Source organism: Microtus pennsylvanicus, chromosome 4 (genome assembly GCF_037038515.1).
Source record: "Microtus pennsylvanicus isolate mMicPen1 chromosome 4, mMicPen1.hap1, whole genome shotgun sequence".
NCBI lineage: Eukaryota > Metazoa > Chordata > Mammalia > Rodentia > Cricetidae > Microtus > Microtus pennsylvanicus.
In genome coordinates, this window is record NC_134582.1 from 97250317 (window position 1) to 97275021 (window position 24705).

General features: G+C 41.5%; 1 protein-coding gene across 7 annotated transcripts in view; it reads right to left on the reverse strand.

Moving 5' to 3' along the window:
- The window catches only part of Ripk1 (receptor interacting serine/threonine kinase 1), a 31814-nt gene that overhangs the window by 5785 nt on the left and 1324 nt on the right, over positions 1–24705 (reverse strand). For 5 of the 7 annotated variants that reach the window (XM_075969927.1, XM_075969921.1, XM_075969924.1 and 2 more), the window contains 8 exons: positions 18170–18380; positions 16903–17059; positions 12828–12965; positions 10720–10948; positions 8436–8585; positions 6668–6744; positions 2964–3054; positions 1395–1934 (listed from right to left, as the gene is read on the reverse strand). In XM_075969927.1, the coding sequence (XP_075826042.1) occupies positions 1395–1934; positions 2964–3054; positions 6668–6744; positions 8436–8585; positions 10720–10948; positions 12828–12965; positions 16903–17059; positions 18170–18333 (1546 nt within the window). In that variant the 5' untranslated portion in view covers positions 18334–18380. Of the gene's footprint in view, positions 1–1394; positions 1935–2963; positions 3055–6667; positions 6745–8435; positions 8586–10719; positions 10949–12827; positions 12966–16902; positions 17060–18169; positions 18381–21881; positions 22060–24705 lie in introns of all 7 variants that reach the window. The other 2 variants (XM_075969926.1, XM_075969923.1) reach the window with 1 other exon arrangement.

Here is a 24705-nt window from a genome sequence, read left to right on the forward strand (position 1 = left end):
AAGCTTTGTGAGGGAAGGAGCGCAGGCTGCTTGCTCATGTTACAGTTCTCCAGCAGTCAGGTACAAAGCAGGAAGTGTTAGAGAAATTTTAATGAATTAATCATGAATGAATAAAATACAACGGTGACACAAAACATTTTGGCTGCAAACTCAAAGGAAACAGAAGGACATCCCACTCATAAGTGTATGTACTTTTAGATCTTGCTTGTCATACCTAGTCTAACAATGTGTTTTCCATAGAGATTACAAGAACACCTAAAGAAAAGGCAGAATACTTTGGGGAATTTGTCATTTTGAAAGACTAATTGTTTTGTATCAAGAAACACAGGGCCTCATGCATGCCAGGCCAGCTCTGTACCACTGAGCTACACAGCCAGTTCAGAAAGTTCTGTGGTTCGCAAAGCTTCCTCTCCATCTGCTGATTTCAGGATTACGGTACAGTTAATGCTAATGGATGACATCAGGGTAAGATAAAGTAGCATGGGAACTATTATTTGGTAATAATGATGGATAGGATACTAAGTTACTTCCATGCCAGTATATTAGAAACTACAACTAGCTTGGATTTCACCAGAGAGAGCTTTGGAAGATGAAACATACCTTTCTTACTACAAACTGTATTCTATATCTACACAAGAAACAAAAATACCTAATACTTCTTTCTTAGCCTCAGAAGACAAGAAGAAAAATAAAAAAGAATATAAGAAAATACTTTCCATTTATTGGAGAGGCTGGTATCTCACACAGGATAAAGAGAGTTGCTTATCGGTTATAAGTGTTGTAGGATAATGCTCTTGTAAACTGTAAAGATTTGTCACTCATATTAGTTTAATAAAATGCTGATTGGCCAGTAGTCAGGCAGGAAGTATAGGTGGAGCAACCAGACTAAGGGAATTCTGGGAAGAAGAAAGGCAGAGACACAGTCACCATTCAGACACAGAGGAAGCAAGATGAGAATACCTTACTGAGAAATGGTACCACCAAGCTATGAGGCTAAACACAGATAAGAATTATGGGTTAATTTAAGCTGTAAGAGCTAGTTAGTAATAAGCCTGAGCTAAGAGTCCAAACAGTTTGTAATTAATATAAGCCTATATGTGTTTATTTGGGACAGAATGGCTGTAGGATCGGATAGGATAGAAACTTCTGTCTACATATTATGATCTATAATCCACACTTGCAGGCATCCATGATGGGTCACAGTTCAAACAAAATCACAGTCCATGTGGTCTGAGGGAGACCATTTCAAAGTGGAAGGCTGTAGCTACTTGAAAGCTCTGAGTAACTTGCTCTTTGTCCCCATCAATAACTTAGAATTGATGACAATGCTACTGGCGGCTTCATTGTCAGGGGAAAAAGAAAGGACAACATAGGGACTATTAAAAATCATTTACCTGTTACTGGCAAGGAGATGAACGGAATGGTAGGTGTGCTTCCTGGTAGGTTGGTCTCAGGTACCGGAGTTTTAAAAGTATTATACATTTGGTTTGTATTTGGCCCAAACAAAACTCCTGCACTTGCAGGTCTAAACCCATGATTATATACTCCGCTGTTCCAGAATGGCACTCGTGTGTGGCTGGCTGGCCCTGACAGCTGGTGTGCTGTATTTCCATAACAGGGTGGGCCGGGATCAGAAAGACCTCTGGCCGCTCCACTCTGAACATTCTCATGAGGTCTCTGCTGTGCAAAGGGGTCATGGGAGACCCTTCGTTTCCTTTCCTCCTCTCTGCTATAAGCCACTTTCTGCTTTGGCTGCGGTTTTGCCTGTTTCTCTGGGAATCTTCCAAAAGCATGGTAACCGGCTTCCTCTTGGAGTTTAGCCTGTACACTGCACTCATTCTCTTCGTGTGGTTGTTCTGGAGAGGAAAAAAACCAGGACTCCTCCACAGGTCCCATTTGGAGTCCCTGGGAGCTGTGCAGCGAACCAGGCTGTTCTGCAGCAGAAAAGAAATGATCAATATAAAAAGTAAAATAAAACTTGAACATTTTCATGAACCTGTCCTTGAGTGACATGCTGAAAATAAGAATCATGAAAAGCATATAATAGTCCCCTTCCTATAGGTTTAGTATATGATTAGCAGGAACCCTGTCTGTAGGGGAAAAACGTGGGCATTATCACAAGCAACAAAACAGAGTTTTGCTTGGATGGCTGAGGCAGAAGGGGACTTGCCTTGGATTGAGATGACAGTCACTGTCATCTTGGAAGCATGTGGGGTCTAAAAAAGTAGCAGCTTTGTCCTGTGCACATTTTATTGTTCTTTTGTTCTTTAAAAGCTCATAGAAAGACAAGAGAGATGGCTCAGTAGTTAAAGGAACCTGCTGTTCTCCCTGAGCACTTAGTTCAGTTCTCAGCTCAGGACCCAAGTCAGGTGGCTCACAACAACCTGGAACTCCAGTTCCAGGGGAGCTGATGCGCTCTTTTGCATACACACATTATATATATGATTATATAAAATATATATACATATACGTATAGACATGTACACACACACACACAAATTGTTTGTGGGAGTGCAGGTTATTACATCCATGACTGGATGAGGTTTGGCAAAAGTTAGGTAATTTGCTTCAGATCATATGGCTATGACCTTAGTATCTCACATGATGTCTTCCCTTCTGTTGTAATAAAAAAAAAGCACCCCTGCATGAATTTGAGACCAACTTTTCTGGAGTGCTCTGATCTCAAGGACTCTGCACCCACATGGGTCCCCAACTTCCTCCTGAACTGTCACTGTCTTCCTGTGAGATTCATCAGATTGCTTGCAGCAGGACACTGTGAATCTGGGGAGCACATAGTTAAGAAGTATTTCTAAGATACATAACTAGATTTTAGAGTAGGCATGAATTTTTTTAAGGCAGCTGTTTGAGCTTACATTTTCTTCCAGTTTCCATATGGATTTCAGAAGTATTTTAGGGACTCAAATGAATGGATGAATAGGTAAATGAATAAATGGGGGCATTACCTGAATTTGATCTGCTTGGAGGCAAGGGTACACAGTCATTCTGGAGAGAATACATTCTCTTCAAAACTGCACTTTGATCTGGATACTCTTTCTATAATTGAGAAGATACACAGACACTTTAGTAATTGGCAGAAAATTATTCTGAAAAGAATCAATATCTTTACAACATCAAGACATTTCATATAAATTTAATAAGCAGTAATCCTTTCTCACAAATTAAACATTTTTCCAATAGATAAAATGATGTCAAATTAACACAGTTAACTTATATTTCCTAATTTCAACAGTTACCACAAAGCTATAAAGTTACATAAAACAGATACACAGATCAAAGGATAAGACTAGGGAGTCTAAGAAATACTCTCCCACCCTCATTATATGGTCAACTGATGTTTGACCAGGGTGTCCTGGAGCACCCAGAGCCAGAAAACTGGATACACACATATGCAGAACACCTGCATCTGCTTCCTAAGTGCTAGGATTAATAGTGTGTGTTAACCATGTCTAGTAGTTTCATGCATTTTAAACATTTTTGCAAAAGTGATTTTCTTTTTATAGCTATTTTTTATTACACAATGAATTTAAGTAAGAGTTTTGTCATACAATGCAGAACACGCAGAGCCATTTCTGTGTACCATTCCCTCCAACCTTCTAGACTGTTCTCTATGGGGAATCCTTATTCAGAGTGGGATGCCCAGTCTGTTCTCCCTCTAGACACTGGCATGCCCATCGTAATGCATGCAAACACACACACACACACACACACACACACACACACACACACACACACACACACACACATTATTTAATATGAAGGGACTCTCCGTTCTCACTAACAAGTCTTGAGAAGCCTTCCGTGTCATTACCTTTCATTTTCACCTCTTAACATTGGCTGTGTGGGTTTGGATCAGCCATGATTTGGGGCATCTGCTTAAGACATCGGCATTGTTTCTGAGTTTTTACTTGTCAACCGAAGTATAAGCATCTTTTGAAATAACATGTTTGAGTGTGTATGCTAGGATGGGCTCCTAAGGCTGAGTGTGCATACACAGGCAGTTTCCTAACATTCTAAACACATGTGAGGAGACAAGATCTATAGGTTATTTATCATCCAAGAACCTTCACCAATTGGGACGTCTATATTTACCAACACTTACTCTCACTAATCAATCAAAAACAGTTATCTTAGGGATAAAAAAAAATTGATTCAATTTGTTTTTCTCTGGTACCAAATACAGTTCTGAAATTTGCTGATCAGTGATATGGTATTTCTTCTTATGATGATAATTCTTGTTCAAAAACACTGTTTTAGTGACTTCATTTGTTCCCTGGGGTGGGTATGTCTGTTTGCTTCTCTTTCCCCAATACTAACTTAAGCTTGTTTAGCTCACTAGAGAATTTCGGTGGGATTTTTCCATTAGGATTGTGTTCTATACATCAATGACATTAGGAAAGCTAACAACTTTTATCAGATTATGTGCTTCTTTTAATCCATAACCTTATGCCAGCATTTATTTACTTCTCTCTCATGTCTTTTTGAAGAGTTTCTCCATGTTTGCCCATCTGCAGACACTCTGTATCACCTGGTATGACTTGATTTCCCTTGTTACTGGTAGGGCTACTTTTCTGATGCAGCTGCTGGCTGTTTGGGAGTCTCTTTGGTATCTTGTTGACTTCAGTATTTTGTCTCTGTATTTTTGTTGCTGTTTGTCTTCACAGTTGTTTTTGAAAGAGTCCCGCTATACAGACTTGGCTGGTCACAAACTCAGAGGTCTACTTGCCTCTGCCTGAGTATGTGCTACTACATCTTGCTTCTGTCTATGATTTAATGCAGTTGTATTTCTGAGTTGTAAGATTCCTCTGGGTCCTATGCATTTGAGTGCTCTGGAGGAGGAGTAGTCAGGGCTTTTAATCACTGAGCTACCTCTCCAGCTACATATTATAATCATTTTAAATGTTTATACATGTTAATTTAAAAAATGTTTTTGAAAAGTATTTCAAGGTTAAGTGTGATGGCTAATTTAACTGCCAGCTTTACATACTCCAAAATCACCTGGGAAGAGTCTCAAGAGAGAACTGCTTGCACTAGATTGGCCTGTGGTAAAGTCTATGGACACTGTCTACACTTGGCTGGCTTGTGGACAGATCGAAGGAGGATTATTTTGAATACTAAGCTCAGCCCACGGAGGGTGGTGCTACTTTCTGACAGAGGATTTTAGAGAGAGGAAAAAGCAAGCAGAATACTAGGTGGGTGTATGAATTCATTGCTCTCCACTCTTGACTGTGGATTACAATGTAACTACCTGCTTCAAATTCCTACTCCCTTGACCTTCTTGGAACTGTGAGCCAAACAAACCCTTTTTCCTTTAAGTTGCTTTTGTCAGGGTATTTTATTATATTAAGAAAATAAAACTAAGGCAGTAGCTATTTGGAAGTTATTTGATACAGAGGTATATGTTTATGTTAGGTTAAGTGTGTTAAAAAGTGAGTTTCAAACAGTCTAAATCCTTACTGATTGGTTGGATCTGTTTGCTGTATCAATTAAAGTGGGATGTATTACTATCTCTAAGCATGGCTGAGGATTTTTCTATTTTTCTTTGAGTTCTCTCAGTTTTTATTTGTGAATTCAAGGACTTGTTACCATGGGTATGTCTATATCTTCCCGTGAACTGAACCTTTTTGTTATTACCAAGTATTCCTGTGTGAGGTAATGCTTTTTTGCCTTAGTATCCACCTCGATTATCATATGTCTCTTTTATAGTGTAAGAATCCCTCCAAAGTATGTAAATTCTTGCTAGTTTCTCTATCTACTACTCACCCACCTACTCACTTACTTCCTTGAAAATCAGTTTGCTTGCTTGGTTTCTTTATTGAAGTTTCCTGTTCACATCTATGGGTGTATGATTCTAAGTAAGTTACGGCAGCACAGTGATGACTAAAGGGAGTGTGTGTGTGTGTGTGTGACGCGCACGCACGCATACATGTGCGCACACAATAGTGGATGCAGGTTTCTGTTCCTCCTAGCGGGTTAGCTGGAAACTGAACTTTAATGTACCTCTCTTACTCCAGATACCAAACTCCTCACTTCTGCCTTAGATGTTGTTGCCACTGAGAACTTGGCGCAAAGGAAGTAGATGGAGGAACTAGCTTTTCTTGACAGCATAGATGTGGCTCTCAAACAACTGTTCTCTGCCGTGGTCTGCTTGCTTTTCCATGACTCCTCTCTTCGCATTAGTTTGTGAGTTAGCATTTTTACTCTTTTCTATGTTTCAATAGATATGGTTTTTTTTTTTTTTTGGTCTCTTTCTATTTGGTGCCTTTTTTTTTTTTTTTTTTTGTATGTGAGGTTATTTGCTTGTTTGGTGGTGCTGGCAACAGAACTCAAAACCTCATGCATGATCTATCACTGAGCTATATCCCCAGGAAGGTTTTTTTTTTTAATAAATTCTTAAGAATGACGGGCTCATTTGTAATAATTTCCAGTCTCTTCGATATTGGGTGTCCTTTTTTGTTGTATTTTGTACATATATTTTCCTCTTGCTTCACACATTTCAATGATACTTCTTGCGATTACTAATTTTGTTTTCTGTGTTCCCCAAGCTAGCCCACTTCAAATCTCAGTAACAAATCACACTGCTTCTGCTTCCATGCTTGATAATGCATTTTGGTATGCTGCTATTCTGGGCACTTGCTGTATCACTCACCTTTAAACTTGCCACATCCTCTTCTACATATTCTTCAAACTGACTTAAGTAAAAAGGCCTAAATTTTTCTTCAATGCCTGTATGAAAAAACAGTCCATGAAAACCATACAGAGAAAAACACTACACATGAATCAAACTAGAATCCTAAAACAAGTTCAAGAACCCAAAGAAAGGCAGGAAAATGCTACAGTTTGAATCTTTTATTTTTTTTTTTTATTCCCCGAGACAGGGATTCTCTGTAACTTTGGAGCCTGTCCTGGCACTAGATCTTGTAGACCAGGCTGGCCTCGAACTCACAGAGATCCGCCTGCCTCTGCCTCCCGAGTGCTGGGATTAAAGGCATGCGCCACCACCGCCCGGCTTACAGTTTGAATCTTGAATGACCCCCACTGTATGGCTTGGTCTTCAGCCTGCAGCACTGTCCGGAGCTGTGGTATCTTTAAGAGGTGGGGGTCTAGGCTCGAGGCCAGGCTTAGTGGAACACACCTTTAATCTCAGTAGCCAGAAGAAAGAGGGATCTCTGAGAATTTGAGGTCAGCCTGGTCTACACAGTCGCTGGGTGGAACTCCAGTTCTGTTTTCTCACAGACATACATAACTAGCATGATGATCTGTAGGTTCCCAACTGCCTCCTATTTTATCTCTGCTCCTCTGTTTTGGCCATTTCACACACTTCTAGGTAATCTAGGGGATGGGACAGGTGCAAAAGTGGGCCAAACACCATATTGCCTTCATTTTCCTCAATTACAGGGCCAACCGAAATGGCAGAATACATTTCTGAGGACACCAAGAACTAATCAAGGGGAGGAAAATAGTGAAAGAAGTTAGAAATGGTAAGGTCACGTGTCTACCAACAGATGAACACACAAACAAAAACTATCTATCTACAGAATGGAATATTAGTCAGCAATAAAAAGAAAATTCTGGCATGTTCTACAACATGGATAAACTTTAGAGACATTAGACTCAGTAAAGCAAGACAGATATGAAACAGAAGCATCGTGTGATTTTTTTGCTTCTATGAGACACTCAAGGCAGTCAAATTTCACAGAATGGTGGTACTAGGACTGGAAGGAGAAAGGGGAAGTGAGTACAGAGTTGGGCTCTGCACTGAGGGGCCTGGAGATGGACAATGACAAATGTCGTTGAAAAATAGGAATGGACTTCACACCCCTGGACTGTATACTTACAGCAGCTAAAATGGAAAGTGTTATATGTACTTCAAAACAATAAAAATGCTAACTCCCAAACTAGAGGAGGAAATGAAGAAGCCTGTGCTGTGGGGAAGGGAGTACCTTTTCACTGACAAGGTGCTTGAAGTGTATCAAGTCAGTTTTAAGTCACACGTAATGTGGTACTCAAAGCATGTTCCTAACTGTGGTGATTGATTTTTATCATCAGCTGGACTGGATTTAGGGTCACACTTCTAGGTGACTGGGAAATGGATCGAGGTGCGCCTGTGAGGGCATCAAGCAGGGAAAACTCATCCTGAATGTGGACAGTGCTATCCCATGGGCTGGGACCTTGCACTGAACACAAGAAGAAAGCAAAGTGACTGCCAACATCCCTCTCTCTCCTTCCTGACTCTAGACCTCCGGTCATGGTAGACTGTACTCTTGAAAAAAGCCAAAATAAACCCCCCCTTCAAGCTGCTTTTGTCCTGTATTTTGTCACAGCAACAGGAAAAGTAACTAAACTACCGATGTCACCTTACTGATGAGTATTACCATGTGGGATGCATCCTGAATATGCACACAACCCTCTCTTACCAGGAAATGTTGGCCGGTCTTCGGGGGCTGCTTGCCAACACTGCTCCATGATGCTGATGATCTCCCGTGGGCAGTGCTCAATGATGTCCTCCACATTTGGCCTGTTCCCAGACTTTATGCAGATCAAGAGCTGCTCAGGACTGATGGCATCTGCAGAAAGGGATGAGTTTCAGTCGGGGCTCTCGGTACTACTTTACTCTCAAGCAGAGGATGACAGGACCTGGACAATACTGCTATTTTGTTTCTACCTGCTGTATGCTTTTCCCAAGGCTGTTTCACTCCACAGAGTATCAGCCTTGTGACAAGAAGTTAGCGTAGTCTATTGTAGAGATGATAGAATGAGGCTTTAACTTTTGCAGATGAGAGATAAATTCAAAACAAAGCTACTTTTGCACAGAACAAACAAACAAAATGCATGGGTAAAGGTAGGGCATTCCCCAGAGTTCAATACAGAGGCAAAACCAGGATGGTCTGGGCTTTAAAAAGCTCAGTTTAATGAGAGTGACTTAAAATACACACTGGTAACTGCTACTCTAGTAGCAAATATGAGGGGTAACACAACCATCTGGAGGACAGAAGGTTTGAGATTTCCCCGAGTCTAGAATATAAGGAGATATTAAAGAACCAGGAAGGAGGACTCCTGACAGCAGGACACTGTCAGGATGGGGATGACAGAAATCGCACGCATCAGGGACCTGTGCCTAGTGTTGGCAAAAGCACTGACGTGAGGGAGAGACAAAGAAGAGAGTGGAGAGAAGACGAGGGGGAACCATAAAAAGATTCACACTTTACTCTGAGGAACCTGCAAGCTATGGGATCCTCTGAAGGATTTTAAATAAGATGATGGTCCTCTCTGCCTTCAAAAAATTCTATTTCCTTGATTTTTATTTTATGTGTTTTCATTGGGTGTTTTGGCTGCACTATGTCTGTGCATCACAAGTATGCAATGCCCATGGAGCCAGAAGAAGGTGTCAGATGCCCAGGGACTGGAATTACAGACAGTTGTGAGCAGCCACGTGGGTGCCAGAAATCAAAGCTGGGTCCTCTGGAAGAGTAGCTGGTACTCTTAAGTACCCAGCTATCTCTTCACCCTGTCCCATCTGCTGTTTAAGATGACTGACCTCTCCTGGCTGCTTTACAAGGATCCTGAAGCAGAAGTAAGGAGGGTCTGAACTAAAAGGGCCGGTGGGACAGGGAGATGGTCATAGAATTCATGTTTGTTTGTTTTTCAGGCAGTGCTAGGACTTGAACCCAGGGCTCTACACACGCTAGACAAGTGTTGTAACACTGAGCTCTATTCCTAGCTGAATTCAGTTTTTGAAGTTTTATTGGGTGTAGGAGAGGGGGATAAGGGTGAGTCTCAGTAGGTGCTAAAGTTTACTGTGCAATTCAGTACGGGGGGTGAGCACAGGGAGCTATGGGATAGCGGTGATAATTGGGAGACTGTCTGGGGGATGTTGCTCTGGAGCTTCCCGAGGTTTACATGCTGGGTCTAATAGGCTAAGGGATATCTTGGTGATAGTCAGAGACTGAGACTCGGCAGAGACAATGATACCTGATCTACTGGTGTTGATAATCAGGAAGAATTCCCCGAAAGGAACCATTCCTTTCTACCAAACCCAACGATGGCTGTTTCCCTACACAAACAGTAACTTACTCATCTTTACATTCCCAACTGACTGAATTGCACACAACAGTAAAGAAAAGGCTCATTCATGAATAGTTTCAAAGTATAGGGTGCATACCTAGTAGTTTGAAAGGCCATCCGTACTCCAGGAAGAATCCTGGAGTTTTACAGCAACTCCCAAGCTAAGCTACATTATAAAGGTGTCTGTCCACCTGATGAGTTTCTCCTAAAGTGGGACGACTAATTCAACAAAAGTCTCCTGAGTACATCCACAACTGTATGTGTGTTGTGTGTGTGTTTGTCTGTTAAAGATATAGAAATGAAAAAATCAGATGTGGGATCAGCCTTTATGAGACTATAGAAAGCAATTAAATGAAGAATTAAAGATACTTAGTAGAATTCACTGAAGGCTACTATTTCAAGTAAAAGTTTTAAGAATGATTACATTTTAAGTGTACATGAGGCAGAGGGAGAGAAAAGAGATATTCTGACAATTTTGGATGTCAGTTCTCTTCTTCTCCATGCAAGTCCCGGAGTTTGGATTGAACCCAGGTTGTCAGGGTTAGTGGTAAATGCTTTTACACACTGAGCCACCTCACCAACCCTCATGGAACAGTTTTGATTTCTACCACAATCCCACAACTACAAATGTCTTACTCTCATAGGGCTCCTTATTTGCAAATATTGCCCAAAGTACAATGCCAAAACTGTACACATCTGACTTCTCTGTGGCCTTTGCATTGATGTCATTCAGGTGTTCGGGCGCCATGTAGTAGAGGGTGCCTCCATTCTTCTTGGCCACGCTGTTCACTTCCCTCTGCTTGTTGTGCTCCTCTTTAGTCAGTTTGCTCCAAGTCTTAAAGGAAGCCACACCAAGATCAGCTATCTGCAAAAGAGATGGGGCCAAGAGAATTTACTGCATGAAGGCTACAAGTAAAGCTGGATAATTATGAAATCAAATTTGGGGCCTATCCAGTATATGTGCGGCACAGTCAATTTTCTAATGGTTGTCATAGGTCTATTTAGAATAGATACTTCTCAACAGACTTTCATAGAGACTCCAAAGAATATAAAAGTCCAGCATTTCAATTTCAAAGGTTTTTTTTTTTAACATTTAGTTATTTATTTGGAGGGGGCACATATGCCAAGATGTATATACAGAAGTCAAAGGACAACTTGCACAAGTCCTTTCTCTCCATTCATCAGGCTTTGACTCTTCAGGTCTTCAGGCTAGGCATCAAGTATCTTTCCTAGCTGAGCCATCTTGCTGGGCCCTTCACATCTAATTCTTAAGAAATAAAAAGAGTGGGGACGAGACAATAAAGCTGTGTTTGTGCTAATTTCTCATTTACTTTGCATATTTTTGGGTTTTTTTTTTGAGGGGGGATGGAGACTGGTTATCACACCTTCTATTTGCCCAGTAGCATCCAGAAGAATATGGCTATGTTAACACCTTCTATGTGGCCAATAGCATCCAGAAGACTATGGCTGTGTTAACACCTTCTATGTGGCCAATAGCATCCAGAGGACCATGGCTGTGTTTCCAAGCATCCCAAAGACACCCTGAGGGTGAGACTGTTGCTGCTATTTGTTTTGAAGATGGCAGCCTGAACCTAAGAGAAAACAGGACAGGGAGAAAGAAATCGAAATACACATAAAGGCAGAGAAAGATAACAAAGTCAGGCACAGAGCAAAGAAGGAAGTGTCAGGGCAAAATGGCAGAACATGACAGTTACAGAAGAATCCAAGGGGAAGGTCCCATCTGTCTCTAAGAAGCATTTGGGGAGAAGCTAGAGCACATGCTTACCTGACAGTCACAGATTTTACCCACAGTATAAGGGGTAAGTTGTTAACTGAAAGAATGAACAGTCTTAAAAGACATTGGAACTAATAGCCAACTAAGACACAAATGGTGTCTGATGCAGATCTTACAGGCATTTCCTGGTTCTTCCAGTGCCACATATTTTCAAGATCTTTTAGTTTTTTGTTGGTGTGGCTCTGGGGATGACACCTTGGACTCTGTCCCTGAGCTATCTAGTCCCCTATCAGGTCTCCAGCTTGGATTCTCACAGCCATGTGCTGCTGCTTCCCTTAGCTAAATGTAGCCCTTGAAAGATCGGGTGTTCTTTATCTTATTACCTTTGTTTAACAAAAAGTGTTTTCAAAAGGAAATTGATTTTTTAAAGGAAAGTAGAAATAAGCAAAATGTCAAAGCAGAGGTCTTTGTTTTGGGGTGCCAGAACTGAGTCCAATACTTTAGATGTGCTAGACTAGTTCAACCACACTCCTAGCTACACAAAGTGGAGGATTCTGAGGCCAAAATGGCTGATTTACTGCTGCTCTGACTCTTAAGCCATTTCTGAATTCTAAGAATAGTTTCTACACACTTCCATCCTCTCTTTATCTCCAGGGTAGCCAAGTCTCAGTCACAAGATTTCCTGGGAAAAATAATGAGCAGACAGCTCATTCCAGAACAAAGACAGCAACCCTTGGGTACTTCCATGTCCAAGTCTAACAAAAGGGAAACAAAATCCAGGAACCAGAGATGAGAATTTTTTTTAAAAAAATCAATTCATTCTTAGTTATTTCCTGATCCAGTCAAGCCTGCACCTGCCCTTTCATACCGTGGCGACCTTGCAGCGGCACCATCCTGCTCAGTGCTGAGCTAGGTTCTCCTTTATCATCATCACCTAAGGAAATCGATTTCCAATGGAAAATTCAAGCTATAATTATTCAGCCTTCTCAAAGCATAAGTTGTGGCTTACCTTGATGTGAAAGTCATGGTCAACAAGGATATTTTCAGGCTTCAGGTCCTTGTGTATAACACCTTTGCCATGTAAGTAGCACATTCCTTCGATGATCTCCGCAATTATCCTCCCTTTTACAGAGAGTGGGACACTGATCTGAAACAACATAATAGATAGAGAAGTAATCTAACAGGAAGCGCGACTACTCCATCCAACACGATGGGAGGTGAGCCCAAGGTTTGTGGTAGCAGGTTTCTCCCACCAGGCGGTCGGAAGCATTGCTGTCCCTGGGAAACAAGCTCCTTTCAAGAAAGATTCTACTCCAGGGCTGACAGGGGACTAATGCTATATTTTGTTCAGAAAAAGTAAAAAACTTCTGTGCCAATCTGGATGCAAATAAAAATACTGTAAGAAGAAGAAGTCATTGATTTTCCTGCCTCCTCTTTCAACAAATCATACCAGCATGTACCACTATGGTACATTTACACAGTGGAATATTACTCAGCTCTTAAAAACAAATCATGAAATTTGCAAGCAAATGGATGTAACTAGGAAAAAAAAATCCTGAGTTAAGTAACCCAGATGCAAAAAGAAAAACATCATACGTATTCACTTACGTTAGTTTATTAGCTGTAAAGTAAAGGATAATCATGCTGCAATCCACAGACCCAGAGAAGCTAAGTAATAAAAAGGGCTCAAGGTGGGGGGATGCATGGATATCTCTGGGAAGGGGAAACAGAACAGACATCACTGGTGGATAGGTAAAGGGGATGGGAACAGAAGGGTTCAGGTCGGGGAAGGATGGAGGGAGAGAGCACTGAGAAAGACAACTGGATTTGGGGGACATCTCGGGGACAAACTAGAAACCTAATGTAATGAAACCCCCCAGGAACCTAAGAGGGTCGCCCTAGCTAAGACTCCCAGCACTGGGAGATATGGAGCCTAAACTGGCTATCTTCTGTAACCAGGCAAGATTTCCAGCGGAGGGATTGGGACATCAACCCAACTACGGTTGGGCAGCTTTGTCTTCTTGTGGGACTCCTATCAGGGAACAGGGGATCTCTGACTCTTTTGCTTGCCTTTGTGCTCCTTTTCCTCCTTAATATGAGGGAAGTACATAGTCTGTACTGTAACTTGATATCCATGTTTGGTTGATATCTATGGGAGGCTTGCCGTCTTCTGGAGAGAAAGGGAGGAAGAGTGGATGGGGGTGGCAGAGGGCAGATGTGGGAGAGGGACTTGGTGGTGAGAAAAGAGGGGAAACTGAGGTTGGAATGTATACAAAAATAAAAGAAAGATAAAGAAAAGAAGCCATAAATTAGAAAGAAAGCAATTGAGGGAAGTGAGGGAAATACATGGGTATTGAAGGGAGAAAAAGGCAAAAAAAAAATGATATAATTACTTTTTTTTAAAAAAATAATTTATAAAAGAGTATCTTGAGAGAACTTGATACTATATTCACTCTACAATATCCTTTATGTCTAGTGCATTATGCAACAAAAACTCATGTTTAAAACATGAAATCAAGCTCCTTGTAAACAATGACATTTATTATTACTACTACTATTATTTCTATTTCTACCACTCCTACAAAGATTGTCTCTGCATGCCTAAAATGATGTCTAGAATATTAGAATGAGCAGCAAAATCCACAAACATTTCCATGGCATACTCAATGTGATATGACAATATTATTTACATCAAGTATAAGAATAATGTCAGGGAAATAGAAATGTGAAATGACAATAAAAGAAAATGAGTACAAGGAAGTATGTTCACAATGCTGACAGCAACATAAGCATCTCTGTCACATGCATGATTCTAAAACAATGCTCGGGTCCATTTTTTTCTTTTTTGTGATATGGCAGCAGACACTTTAGATATTTGTAGAATCTCAAGTCACTCTTGAAAATTATATCCCAGCATTTGGGAGAGAAGCTCCAAAGCTACAGTGAAACCCTGTCTCAAAAAATTATATATATATAAATAAACTTCGATGTCATTATTTAAAAAAACGCATATTTCTATTTTTAGTGGTAAAATTTCAGTTTTTCTCAATACAAGAACCAGCTTGCAGAAAGAATGACTTCAAAAAGTCTATGTGTGTTTGCTGCTGGTTCACAGGAAAAGGTCGAGGTGGTAGAACTTAAGATTCTCAAGTCATACAAAATCACAGTCTTCACACCATCTGTGGTGGTTTGAATAGGAATGACCCCATACACTTACGTGCTCGAATGCATGGCCCAGAAGAATTGGCACTATTAGGAGGTGTGGCCTTATTAGAGGAAGTGTGGCACTATGGGGGAAGGCTTTGAGGTCTCATATGCTCAAGCTATGCCCAGTGTGGCACAGTCTCTTTCTACTGCCTGAGGATCCAGATGTAGAACTCTCAGCTCCTTCTCTAGCACCACATTTGCCTGCATGGCACCATGCTTTCTTGCCATGATAATGGACTAAACCTCTAAAACTGTAAGCCAGCCCCAATTAAATGTTCTCCTTTATAATAGTTGCTGTGGTCATGGTCTCTCTTCACAGCAATAGAAACCCAAACTAAGACACCATCTTTATCCACATTATGCTATAACTGACCACAGCATCAATAGCTTGACCACCACAATATAAAAGATAGCAGAAGGCTGGGTGTGGTGGTACATACCTATAGTCCCAGATACTGAGAAGGGTGAGGCAAAAGGATCACTTCAGCCTAAAAGTTGAGAGCAGCATTGCTATGGACCTTGTTTACAAAAACTGATTAATTAAAAATAGCAGCAGAGATTTGTTACTGTCTACATTGGTATAATTTCAGGAAAGTCTTATTAGTAAGAATGAATGACCCCCAACTCAACCTTTTCTTGCTTCTCTAGGTCCTTGACTTTTCTTGAGTTCTGTTTGTTACAGCCTCTCACTAACTGATAGCACAGAATGCCTTCCATCATAGATGACTTATCTCTATCAAAATGCCTAGTTTTGTCACTCGGTTGATCTTACCTGGCATGGAAGAAGAGAACCATCTGGTCAAACTACAGTGCATGTGTATTATCTTTTACCCTTGCCATGGGTGTTCATAATTCTGAGAGACTGGCTGATTTGGCAGTTGTAAGGTATAGGGAGATGGAGGGAGGGGAAATATTTGCTACAAAGGCAGCCGTATGTTTAGTCCCTTACATGCAATCTGTGTGCTGACAAAAGTCGGTGACTGGCAGCTCTACAAATTGGCATCTTCTATCTCTTTCACACCTGGCATTCTCTGTGCCTGGAACGCTTACCCTCCAGTTGTCTGCTTCAACTTGTCCTTCTATGGAAGCCTTTCCCACCTCGTCCAGGTTGGGGTGGGCTCCTTGCCTATGTTCCACAGCAGGTGACTGCATGCCTATCAAACACCATCACATCATATGCTCACTTGCTTTTTCCACCATTTCCACCTGCCTATGTTGTATTAGCTATGGACACCTGGAGAGCTAGCGCAAGACTCAGATCCTAATAGGTATAGAAATTTAAAAAACTTATCTAGTTTTCATGAATTCAGTTTTTTTCCATTTTTAAATTTTATATTGCTGTGGTTTATATTATAGTAACTTCTTAACTGGTCTAAAAGTATAGTCGCTAACATTCCACCTTCTCTTACAGTTAACAACAGTGTACAGTGTATGTACTTTTCTTAATCACTATCATTTGCAACATAATATGAATTTTCATCAATCAACCCAAATTTGTTACCACTTATATGACCATGTATAGGAAGTAGAAGATTCTTTGGTAGAAGATAGGTCTACCTGTCAACTGTAGATTAGAGAGGTTCGGAGGTTTGGTAAAGAGGGAACCGTAAGTGGTGACACAGATTGAAGAGGGACTAACTTTAGAAATCCAAACTAAATCAGATGTGGTGGCACATGCCTTTAATCCTAGTATTTAGGAGCCAGAGGTGGGCGGATCTCTGTGAGTTCAAGGCCAGTCTGGTCTATATATCAAGTTCCAGAAGAGCCAAAGCTACATAACAGAGAGACCCTGCCTCAAAACAATAATCACCACCCCCCAAAAAAGAAATAAAACAAAAACTAAAGGAGAGTCCAGACTGCTAGAAGGTGCCACCCACCTCGGCCTTCAGCACATGCATCAGGTTGCCCTTCTCCATGAACTCCATCACCAGCGAGTAATTCCCGTCTTCTATGATGATGCCCAACAGCTTCACCACTCGACTGTGTCTCAGTCTGTGCATCATCTTCCCCTCCTCCAAGAGGGCCTCATTGTATCTGTGGGCAGGAAAGGCAATATGCTGAGCAGGGAGGAGCAAAACCTTCTACCCAGGTGCCCAAGAAGCTCCGGCGTCCCTGCAGTGTGCCATATTGCAGACATTTGTCACCATCAGGTCTGTTGTGGTCTCCTCTGGGCAGTCAGGTCCTAGAAGGCAAAGAAACTTCTCCTCATATTCATACTCCTCCTTCCCACCCTGTCTTAGGAACTGGCAGTCGGGTGCTCACAACACACACACCTGTGTAGCACAGACCTGGTCTGATGGAGACTGAGCTGGAGAATACAATAAAGGCACAATTCTCAAAACTAGTCTTAGGAGGGGAGAAGCCCTCCAGTGACTGCCTTTTTTTTTTTTTTTTTTGATTTTTGAGACAGGGTTTCTCTGTAGTTTTTGGTGCCTGTCCTGGAACTAGCTCTTGTAGACCAGGCTGGCCTCGAACTCCCAGAGATCCGCCTGCGTCTGCCTCTGGGATTAAAGGCGTGCATCACCACCGCCCGGCCAGTGACTGCCTTTTACAAGGTTGCTGGGACTTTTCATGATGGAAATGGCCTTTTTTTCTATTTCAGGTTAGGTGTTTTCATCCATGGCTCTGTTTTCTTTTCACTGCCTCACTTACTACCCAGATTTCTGTCTTCAGTGATGTCTTCCCCATACATTTCTCAAGCATTAATATCTTTTCATTAACCCCAAAGTCCTCATCCTAACAGTAAGAGTTAGGATCACCCCTCACATTGCCAGTGTGTCAAGTCTCCCAGTAGGTCAGGCTCATTTAAAATTCCATGTGCCGCCGGGTGGTGGTGATGCACGCCTTTAATCCCAGCACTCAGGAGGCAGAGGCAGGCGGATCTCTGTGAGTTTGAGGCCAGCCTGGTATACAAGAGCTAGTTCCAGGACAAGAACCAAAAGCTACAGAGAAACCCTGTCTCGAAAATCAAAAAAAATAAAATAAAATAAAGAAGAACAAACAAGCAGACAAACAAAACAAAAACTAACAACAAGAACAAAAAATAAATAAAATAAAATTCCATGTGCTTAGCCACACAGGCGGTGACAACTATTTTCTGGGGCAGTTGGCATGAGGTTTACCCAATCTCTGTTCCCAACTCACTCAGCACGGTTGGGCCCTGTGTACACCTTTTTCAGGATAACAAATCCATGAGTTCTGTGGAAACACAAGGACACCTTCCCAAAGCCTCCACTGTCTAGATCTTTCTTCTCCAGCAGGTCACTAGATGCCATTTTGATGTTGTCCAAGGACATGTCTGGTTCCATTTTGAATGCTTAATGTAACACTTTTGGGTCTTGCTTAGTGCTGTGCCCTATAAAGGAAACAGAGGACATCTCAGGACATGACTTTAAACGAACATTATTTAAAAACCAAAAACAAAAAAAAAAATCACATGTTGCCAGATATGATGGCAAATGCCTGGAATCCCATTACCTAGGAGGCTGAGTCAGGAGGATTGAGGGTCTGAGGCTAGTGAATTCTAGACCAGCTTGAACAATTAAGTGAGTCCTGTCTCAGACAAAAAGCCCACAGAGGCACCATGTATGTGGGGTGCCTTTGCTTTAATTGAGGATAAATGTAATCTGTAACATGAGCTGTTCAGCTAAGAGTTATAGATGACTGTGATTTTTATTCCAGGAGACCTTTCATTTCTAGAAACATGGAACACTAGAAAAATTTTAAAACACTCTGCCACAAAGAGCCATGCATGTTAGATAACATAATTCGAGCATCCACTGAAATTCATAGTTGAGTATAGTAGAAAAGGAAAAGCTCTGGGGACAAAAAACAGATTGCACACTGCACAAGAAGTAACGACTCACATGGTGGCAATTGGACCAGTGTGGCCCTGGGTTAGGAGTGGAGGTGGTATGCAATCCAGGAGGGCTGGAATGAGGCTTTCCTGTCACTTGGACCTCCTACTACTCCTTGAGAGAAAGATGGATTGGAGAAAATAAAGAACAACTGCTAGCAAATGAATACATGTGTCTAGGACTAGGAATGAGGTACTAGAAAGATTCTTGGTGAATTCATAACCTGATAAGTTTGGGCTTTGAGATAAAGAGGATCCTGGCCATTTTCTTTAGGGCCGGATTCCCCAAACTAAAATGTCTATGTACAAAGAGGCCATAGTCTGATGACATCCTCAGATTATTAGGCTAAAGCCGACAAAAGACTTCAAGGCAGGCTAGACAGAATCTGTCCTCTCCCGTGATTACTTTAATATAAACTCCCTTTCCAGAAGTATAAATAACAAAAATTCTCTGTGAGCTAGAGCCTGTGTATATAACAAACGGCAGTACCTAGCACTGAGTGAGAACCTCAGCAAAATAGTATATTGAATAATTTTAGGAAATACGTATGTTTCAAGAAATTATGAGCCAAATTAGGGCTGGAAGAATATAAAGAGAATAACACACTTTGAATAGGAAGATGGGAAAAAGAATGAGGACTTGAGAGATCTGTCCTTCTCTGCTGAATAGTGGTATTCCGTGTTTCTCAGAACGAGGACTTCAGAGATCTGTCCATCGCTGCAGAATTGTGGCAGGCCATGTTTCTCAGAACGAGGACTTGAAGGAGAGGGCTTTGGTGGGGGGCCTGGAGCTGCAGTGCCAGGATGAGAGTGGTAGCTTTGCTGAGTTCAACATCTTCCTGGCCACCACTCATACAAGGTTACTCACTATAAACAATGTCCGTTCAACACAAGCAAACTTTATTTCCACTTGAAAAGATGACAGAAAACTCCAAAGGAAGGAGGGCAACACATAAGGAAACAGTATTTATGGGTTGCAGTTCTTTCTTAACGAGTACTTAAAAGGTGAAATAGTGACGAAAGAGAAAATCCAGGGAGCCTAAAAAGTGCACAAAACATGTCCAGTAGGTGGTGTTTAACAAGAAGGAGCGGAACTACGATGGTCATCTCCCAAGGAAGTAAAGATTCTTCCTGGGGGTTCCGTCATTCCTGAGGAAACTTTCTGTTCACAGTGGAGTGCTTCATTCTGGGTGAAGATGTAAGAAATTCAATAATATCAAGAAGTACAGAGGAACCATTAATTTCCAGGCCTGGCTATGGGAATCCTCCTAACACTGTGTTAAAGGTGTTGGATATTTTAGGTGAGAAGTTTTTATCTTAGTTATTCCAGGACTAGAAAATATCTTACATGCCTGTGATCTTGTCTAGTGACCTGCAGCAAATGCTTGAGTAAGCGAATCTCCTATACTGTACAGAGGCTCCCTAGAGGACACCAGCATTGCAGCACAGCTGATACCAGACAGACATGGCAAATCATCTTCTCCACACCACAGGCACTGCCAAGCAAGAAGACCAGCACTGGGCTAGAAGCAAGGAGAGGAAGCTGCCCAGGTGAAGGCATGAAGACTGAGGAGGAGGAGGAGTGAAGGCGTTGGAGGCTTGCTAGCAGGAGCCATTCATTTGCCTTGTGACTTTAAGGAACCTAAGTCTCAAGTTCCTCATTCATCTTGGGACTGGCAAGGAATTTATGAGAAAGTAACACATGAAAATATATTTGCCTGCTTAGTGGCTAAGGCTAAGTTAGCCCCTGTTTATGTTTGTCAACACCAGGGCTCAGAGACTACCACTGTATCACTGGGCCTGTGCTCACAGGTACATTTCCAAGTGTACAAAAAGCATTTCCAACATGATGTCTTTAATGGGGTGGGGGGACTACAACAGTCATCTCCCATTGAAGTACAGGCTGCTTCCAAGGGCTCTGCTATCCCCAGGGAAACATTCTCTTCCAAGTGAAAAACACAGCCCTAGAGTGCTACTGACTCACATGCTGAGTTCAGGCTTATACACTGAATTAAGATACCCAGCAAGTCCCACTGACAGTCTATGAGAACGAAGACGGGAGTGTGAAGACGGAAGGTGTACACATTAACGTATGTTCCAGTCCCGATTCCTCATTTCCTAAAGATGCTCTAGGGCATGTGGACCTGCCTAGTCTTCTCCATCTCACAAAGTGCCCCTTTCCCCATTTTTTATTTAAATAACGTTTTTTTTGTTCATTTATTTTACATACCAACCAGTTTTCCCTCCCTCCTCCCCTCCCCTCCCCTTTCCCATCTACCCCCTCCCTATCCACTCCTGACAGGCCTCCATGGATTTGCTCAAAGCATGGTGTATCACACTGAGGCAGGACTGAGTCATAGACGGTTGACGCAGGGCCAGGTAATCGTAATCTAGCAAGGGAGAGGTCCTGCTCTCACTGTTAGAAGCCTTACTAAGAGACTAAGCTACACGACTGTCACACAGAGGGCCTAGGTCAGTCCCATGCAGGCTCCCTGACTGTTGGTCCAGTGCCCATGAGCTCCTGCAAGTTCCATGGGTTACACCATCATGAGCCCCTCCCAACTACATTATTTTAAACCCTAATGAGAAAGACTAGAGGTTGCTGGTCAGCCAGGTGTCCATGTACTCTCACTTCCTGGGGGACCCATCTTAAGACTTCCTGTTGTGAGATATTTACAGAGCTTGGACTTCTCTTCTCAAACAGCTGTTTTAAAATTGTTTCTAATGAAGTTTACACAGGCAAAAAAACAAAAAAAAAAAAACAAAAGCAAAAAGCTGAAACAACAACAGCAAAAAAACTTGTTTGGCCACTGTCCCCAGTGCCTAGCAGAATCAAACATGAGGTAAACAATTGTTAAGCTGCTAAAAAATTTTTAAAGAATTATTTAGCTGTTAAAGAATAAAGGATATAGTTAAATAGATTTTAAAGCATTTATAAAATATATGACAATTTAGTAGAGAATAAAAGGCATAGGGAAAGATACCAAAATATTCACCAACATTTTATTTACACTGTAGGGGAAATGTTTGCTTTCTTCTGTATACTTTTGTTAAGTCAGTGTCTTGCTGTGTGCCTAGGCTGGCTTGAGATTTGTGATCCTCTTGCCTCAGCTTCTGGAGTGTTAGATTATAGCTCACCATGCCTGGTTCTTCTTTATACCTTTTAAAATTATGCTTTCTATAAAAAAACACAAATTATCATAAGAAAATTATGTTTTGAAAGAATCAATAAAACCTGAGCCATGGACAAAGCTACGCACAGTGATGTTCCTAGTAGCTTTACACAGAACAGCAAAGGCACGTGCTACTGTTTGTGTGCACAGAAGAACTGTTAGAACCCCTTCCCTCTCTGAAATACAGCTAACAGTTTTCAAAGGTGATGCAGGACGAAAATGTTTTATGGGTGTGGGTGGTGTGCTTGTTAATCCCAGAACTCACACAGACAGAGGCAGGAGAGATCATTTGAATTCAAGCTTACTTAGTGAGTTCCAGACCAGTTAGGGCTACACAGTGAGACCCTGTCTCAGAAAGGAAAAAAAAAGTTTGGGTGGTGGTGGAGCAATGACTTAGTGATTAAGAGTGCTTGCTACTTTTGCAGGAGACCTGGTTTTGATTCTCAGCACACACACATGACAGTACATAGCCACCTGAAACTTCACTTCGAGGGGATTTGAGTCTCCACAGTTACTAAGGACACAAATGGTACACATACATACATGTAGGCAAACCATTTATACACATGGAAAAAAGGAACATTTAAGAACACACAAAGCCAGGCGATGGTGGCGCACGCCTTTAATCCCAGCACTCGGGAGGCAGAGGTAGGCCTCTGTGAGTTCGAGACCAGCCTGGTCTACAGAGCTAGTTCCAGGACAGGCTCCAAAGCCACAGAGAAACCCTGTCTTGAAAAACCAAAAAAAAAAAAAAAAAAAAAAGGAAAAGAAAAAAAAAAAAGAACAGACAAAAAAGGGATTGCTTGGCACTTGGATGAGAGACCCTCTAGGAATACTGGGCTGTAGGCTTAAAAAGAAGAAGAAAAAGAAAGAAATAGATAAACCATATAAAATTCTTGCCAGGTGGTGGTTGGTGGTGGTGTATATATTTAATCCCAGCACTCAGGAAGCAGAGGCAAGAGGATTTCTTGAGTTCCAGGACAGCCTGGTCTACACAGTGAGCTCCAGGACAGACAGGGCTACACAGAGAAACCCTATCTAGAAAAACCGAATAAACACACACACACACACACACACACACACACACACACACACAAAGCAAATAAACTACAGTCATGTCCTGAAATGCATCAATTCAAGTGTCTGATTTAAACCTTGTAAGTTCTCACTGCTATCTCTCCGGCCTAGCCAGGCCTTCTAAATTTTCTCTGTACAGCCTCCAGCGGTGTGGAGCTAGGCAAGAGCTCTACTATCCTTAGGGAGCGCAGCCCTGGACCCAAGTCAGGGTTTCCTCTATTCTCGAGCTTTATTAGTCTAGTCTGATCTTATCACAGACTCTCTTTTGGCAGATTTTCAATAATTTCTTTAGTGTTTTTATGTATGCTGCTATCTTCGGGCAGTGCTGGAGACAGAACCTAGGGCCGCACACACGCCAGTCAAGTGCTATACTGATGAGCCCCATCCAATTTATTAGCAGTGTATTTTGAGAGAGCCATGCAGGCAGTTTCCTGAAGCAGACCCAAGGACTGCAAAAACACTGAATGTAAGGTAGAAAGTCAGATAATCAAACAATGTTTTAAAGAATTAACTAAGCCATGTTGACCTGTTTTACAAAGCCATAACTAATTTCAACTAATATCATGTTCTTTTGAATAGGGTTTGCTACTGTTTTGGGATAAATGATTATTAATACAGAACCATAGGGAGTGAAAATTTCCCACCGAAACAAATCAGAAATTCCAAGAAATTTCAAAATTAACCCTGGCAAAATAGGTCTACATTATATATACATATAATACTGTTTGAGTTCAAGCTTTCTTAGTGAGTTCCAGACCAGTCAGGACTACACAAGACTACACCCTGTTTCAGGAGGAAAAAAATACACACACACACACACACCCTTTAATGGGTGGACTCCCTTTAAATCCAACTAGTTTTCTCTTAATTTTTCAATGACAATCATGTATAAGTGCAGGAGGACAGAGAATGAAAGAACGCTAATTGCGTATTGTGTCCCACTTCTTTCCTAACAGAATTCTGACTTTACTCAGGGATGTGATCAGAAGCAAGCTCCAGGTTCTTTAATTAAAACAGCCTGTGCTTTGTCTATAAACAGGGCAATGGACGAGCAATCAAACTACCAACAAAAGGTGAAGATAGAATAAAATTTAACGAAACATACACGAGCACATTATGACCCATGAATTAACCTTTATCGGGACTATTTTCAATTTACAAATAAAGAAACTAAAAGCTGAGGTTAAACGATTCACTGGCAATGAACGGATTCAAACCTTACCCCTTCTCTAAACTTCCGCTCTCAGTTCTCTGATATATGCTACCTTTCTAGAAAGGCAAATAATCATTTATCTTTTGAAAACCCCAGATGCAAAGACCAAATTGTCACCAGGCACAGTGATACATGCCTTTAATACCAGCACCAAAGAGGCAGAGGCAGGTGAACTTCTGGGAATTCAAAGCCAGCCTGGTTTTCTACATAGTTAGCTTCAGGACAGTTAGAGCTACATAGAGACCCTGTCTCAGCTGGAGAAGAGTGAACACCAGGACAGTCAGGGCTACACAGAGAAACCCAGTCTTGAAAAACAAACAAATAAAATCAATATTATCCATGCTTTTATTGTAAGACCCAC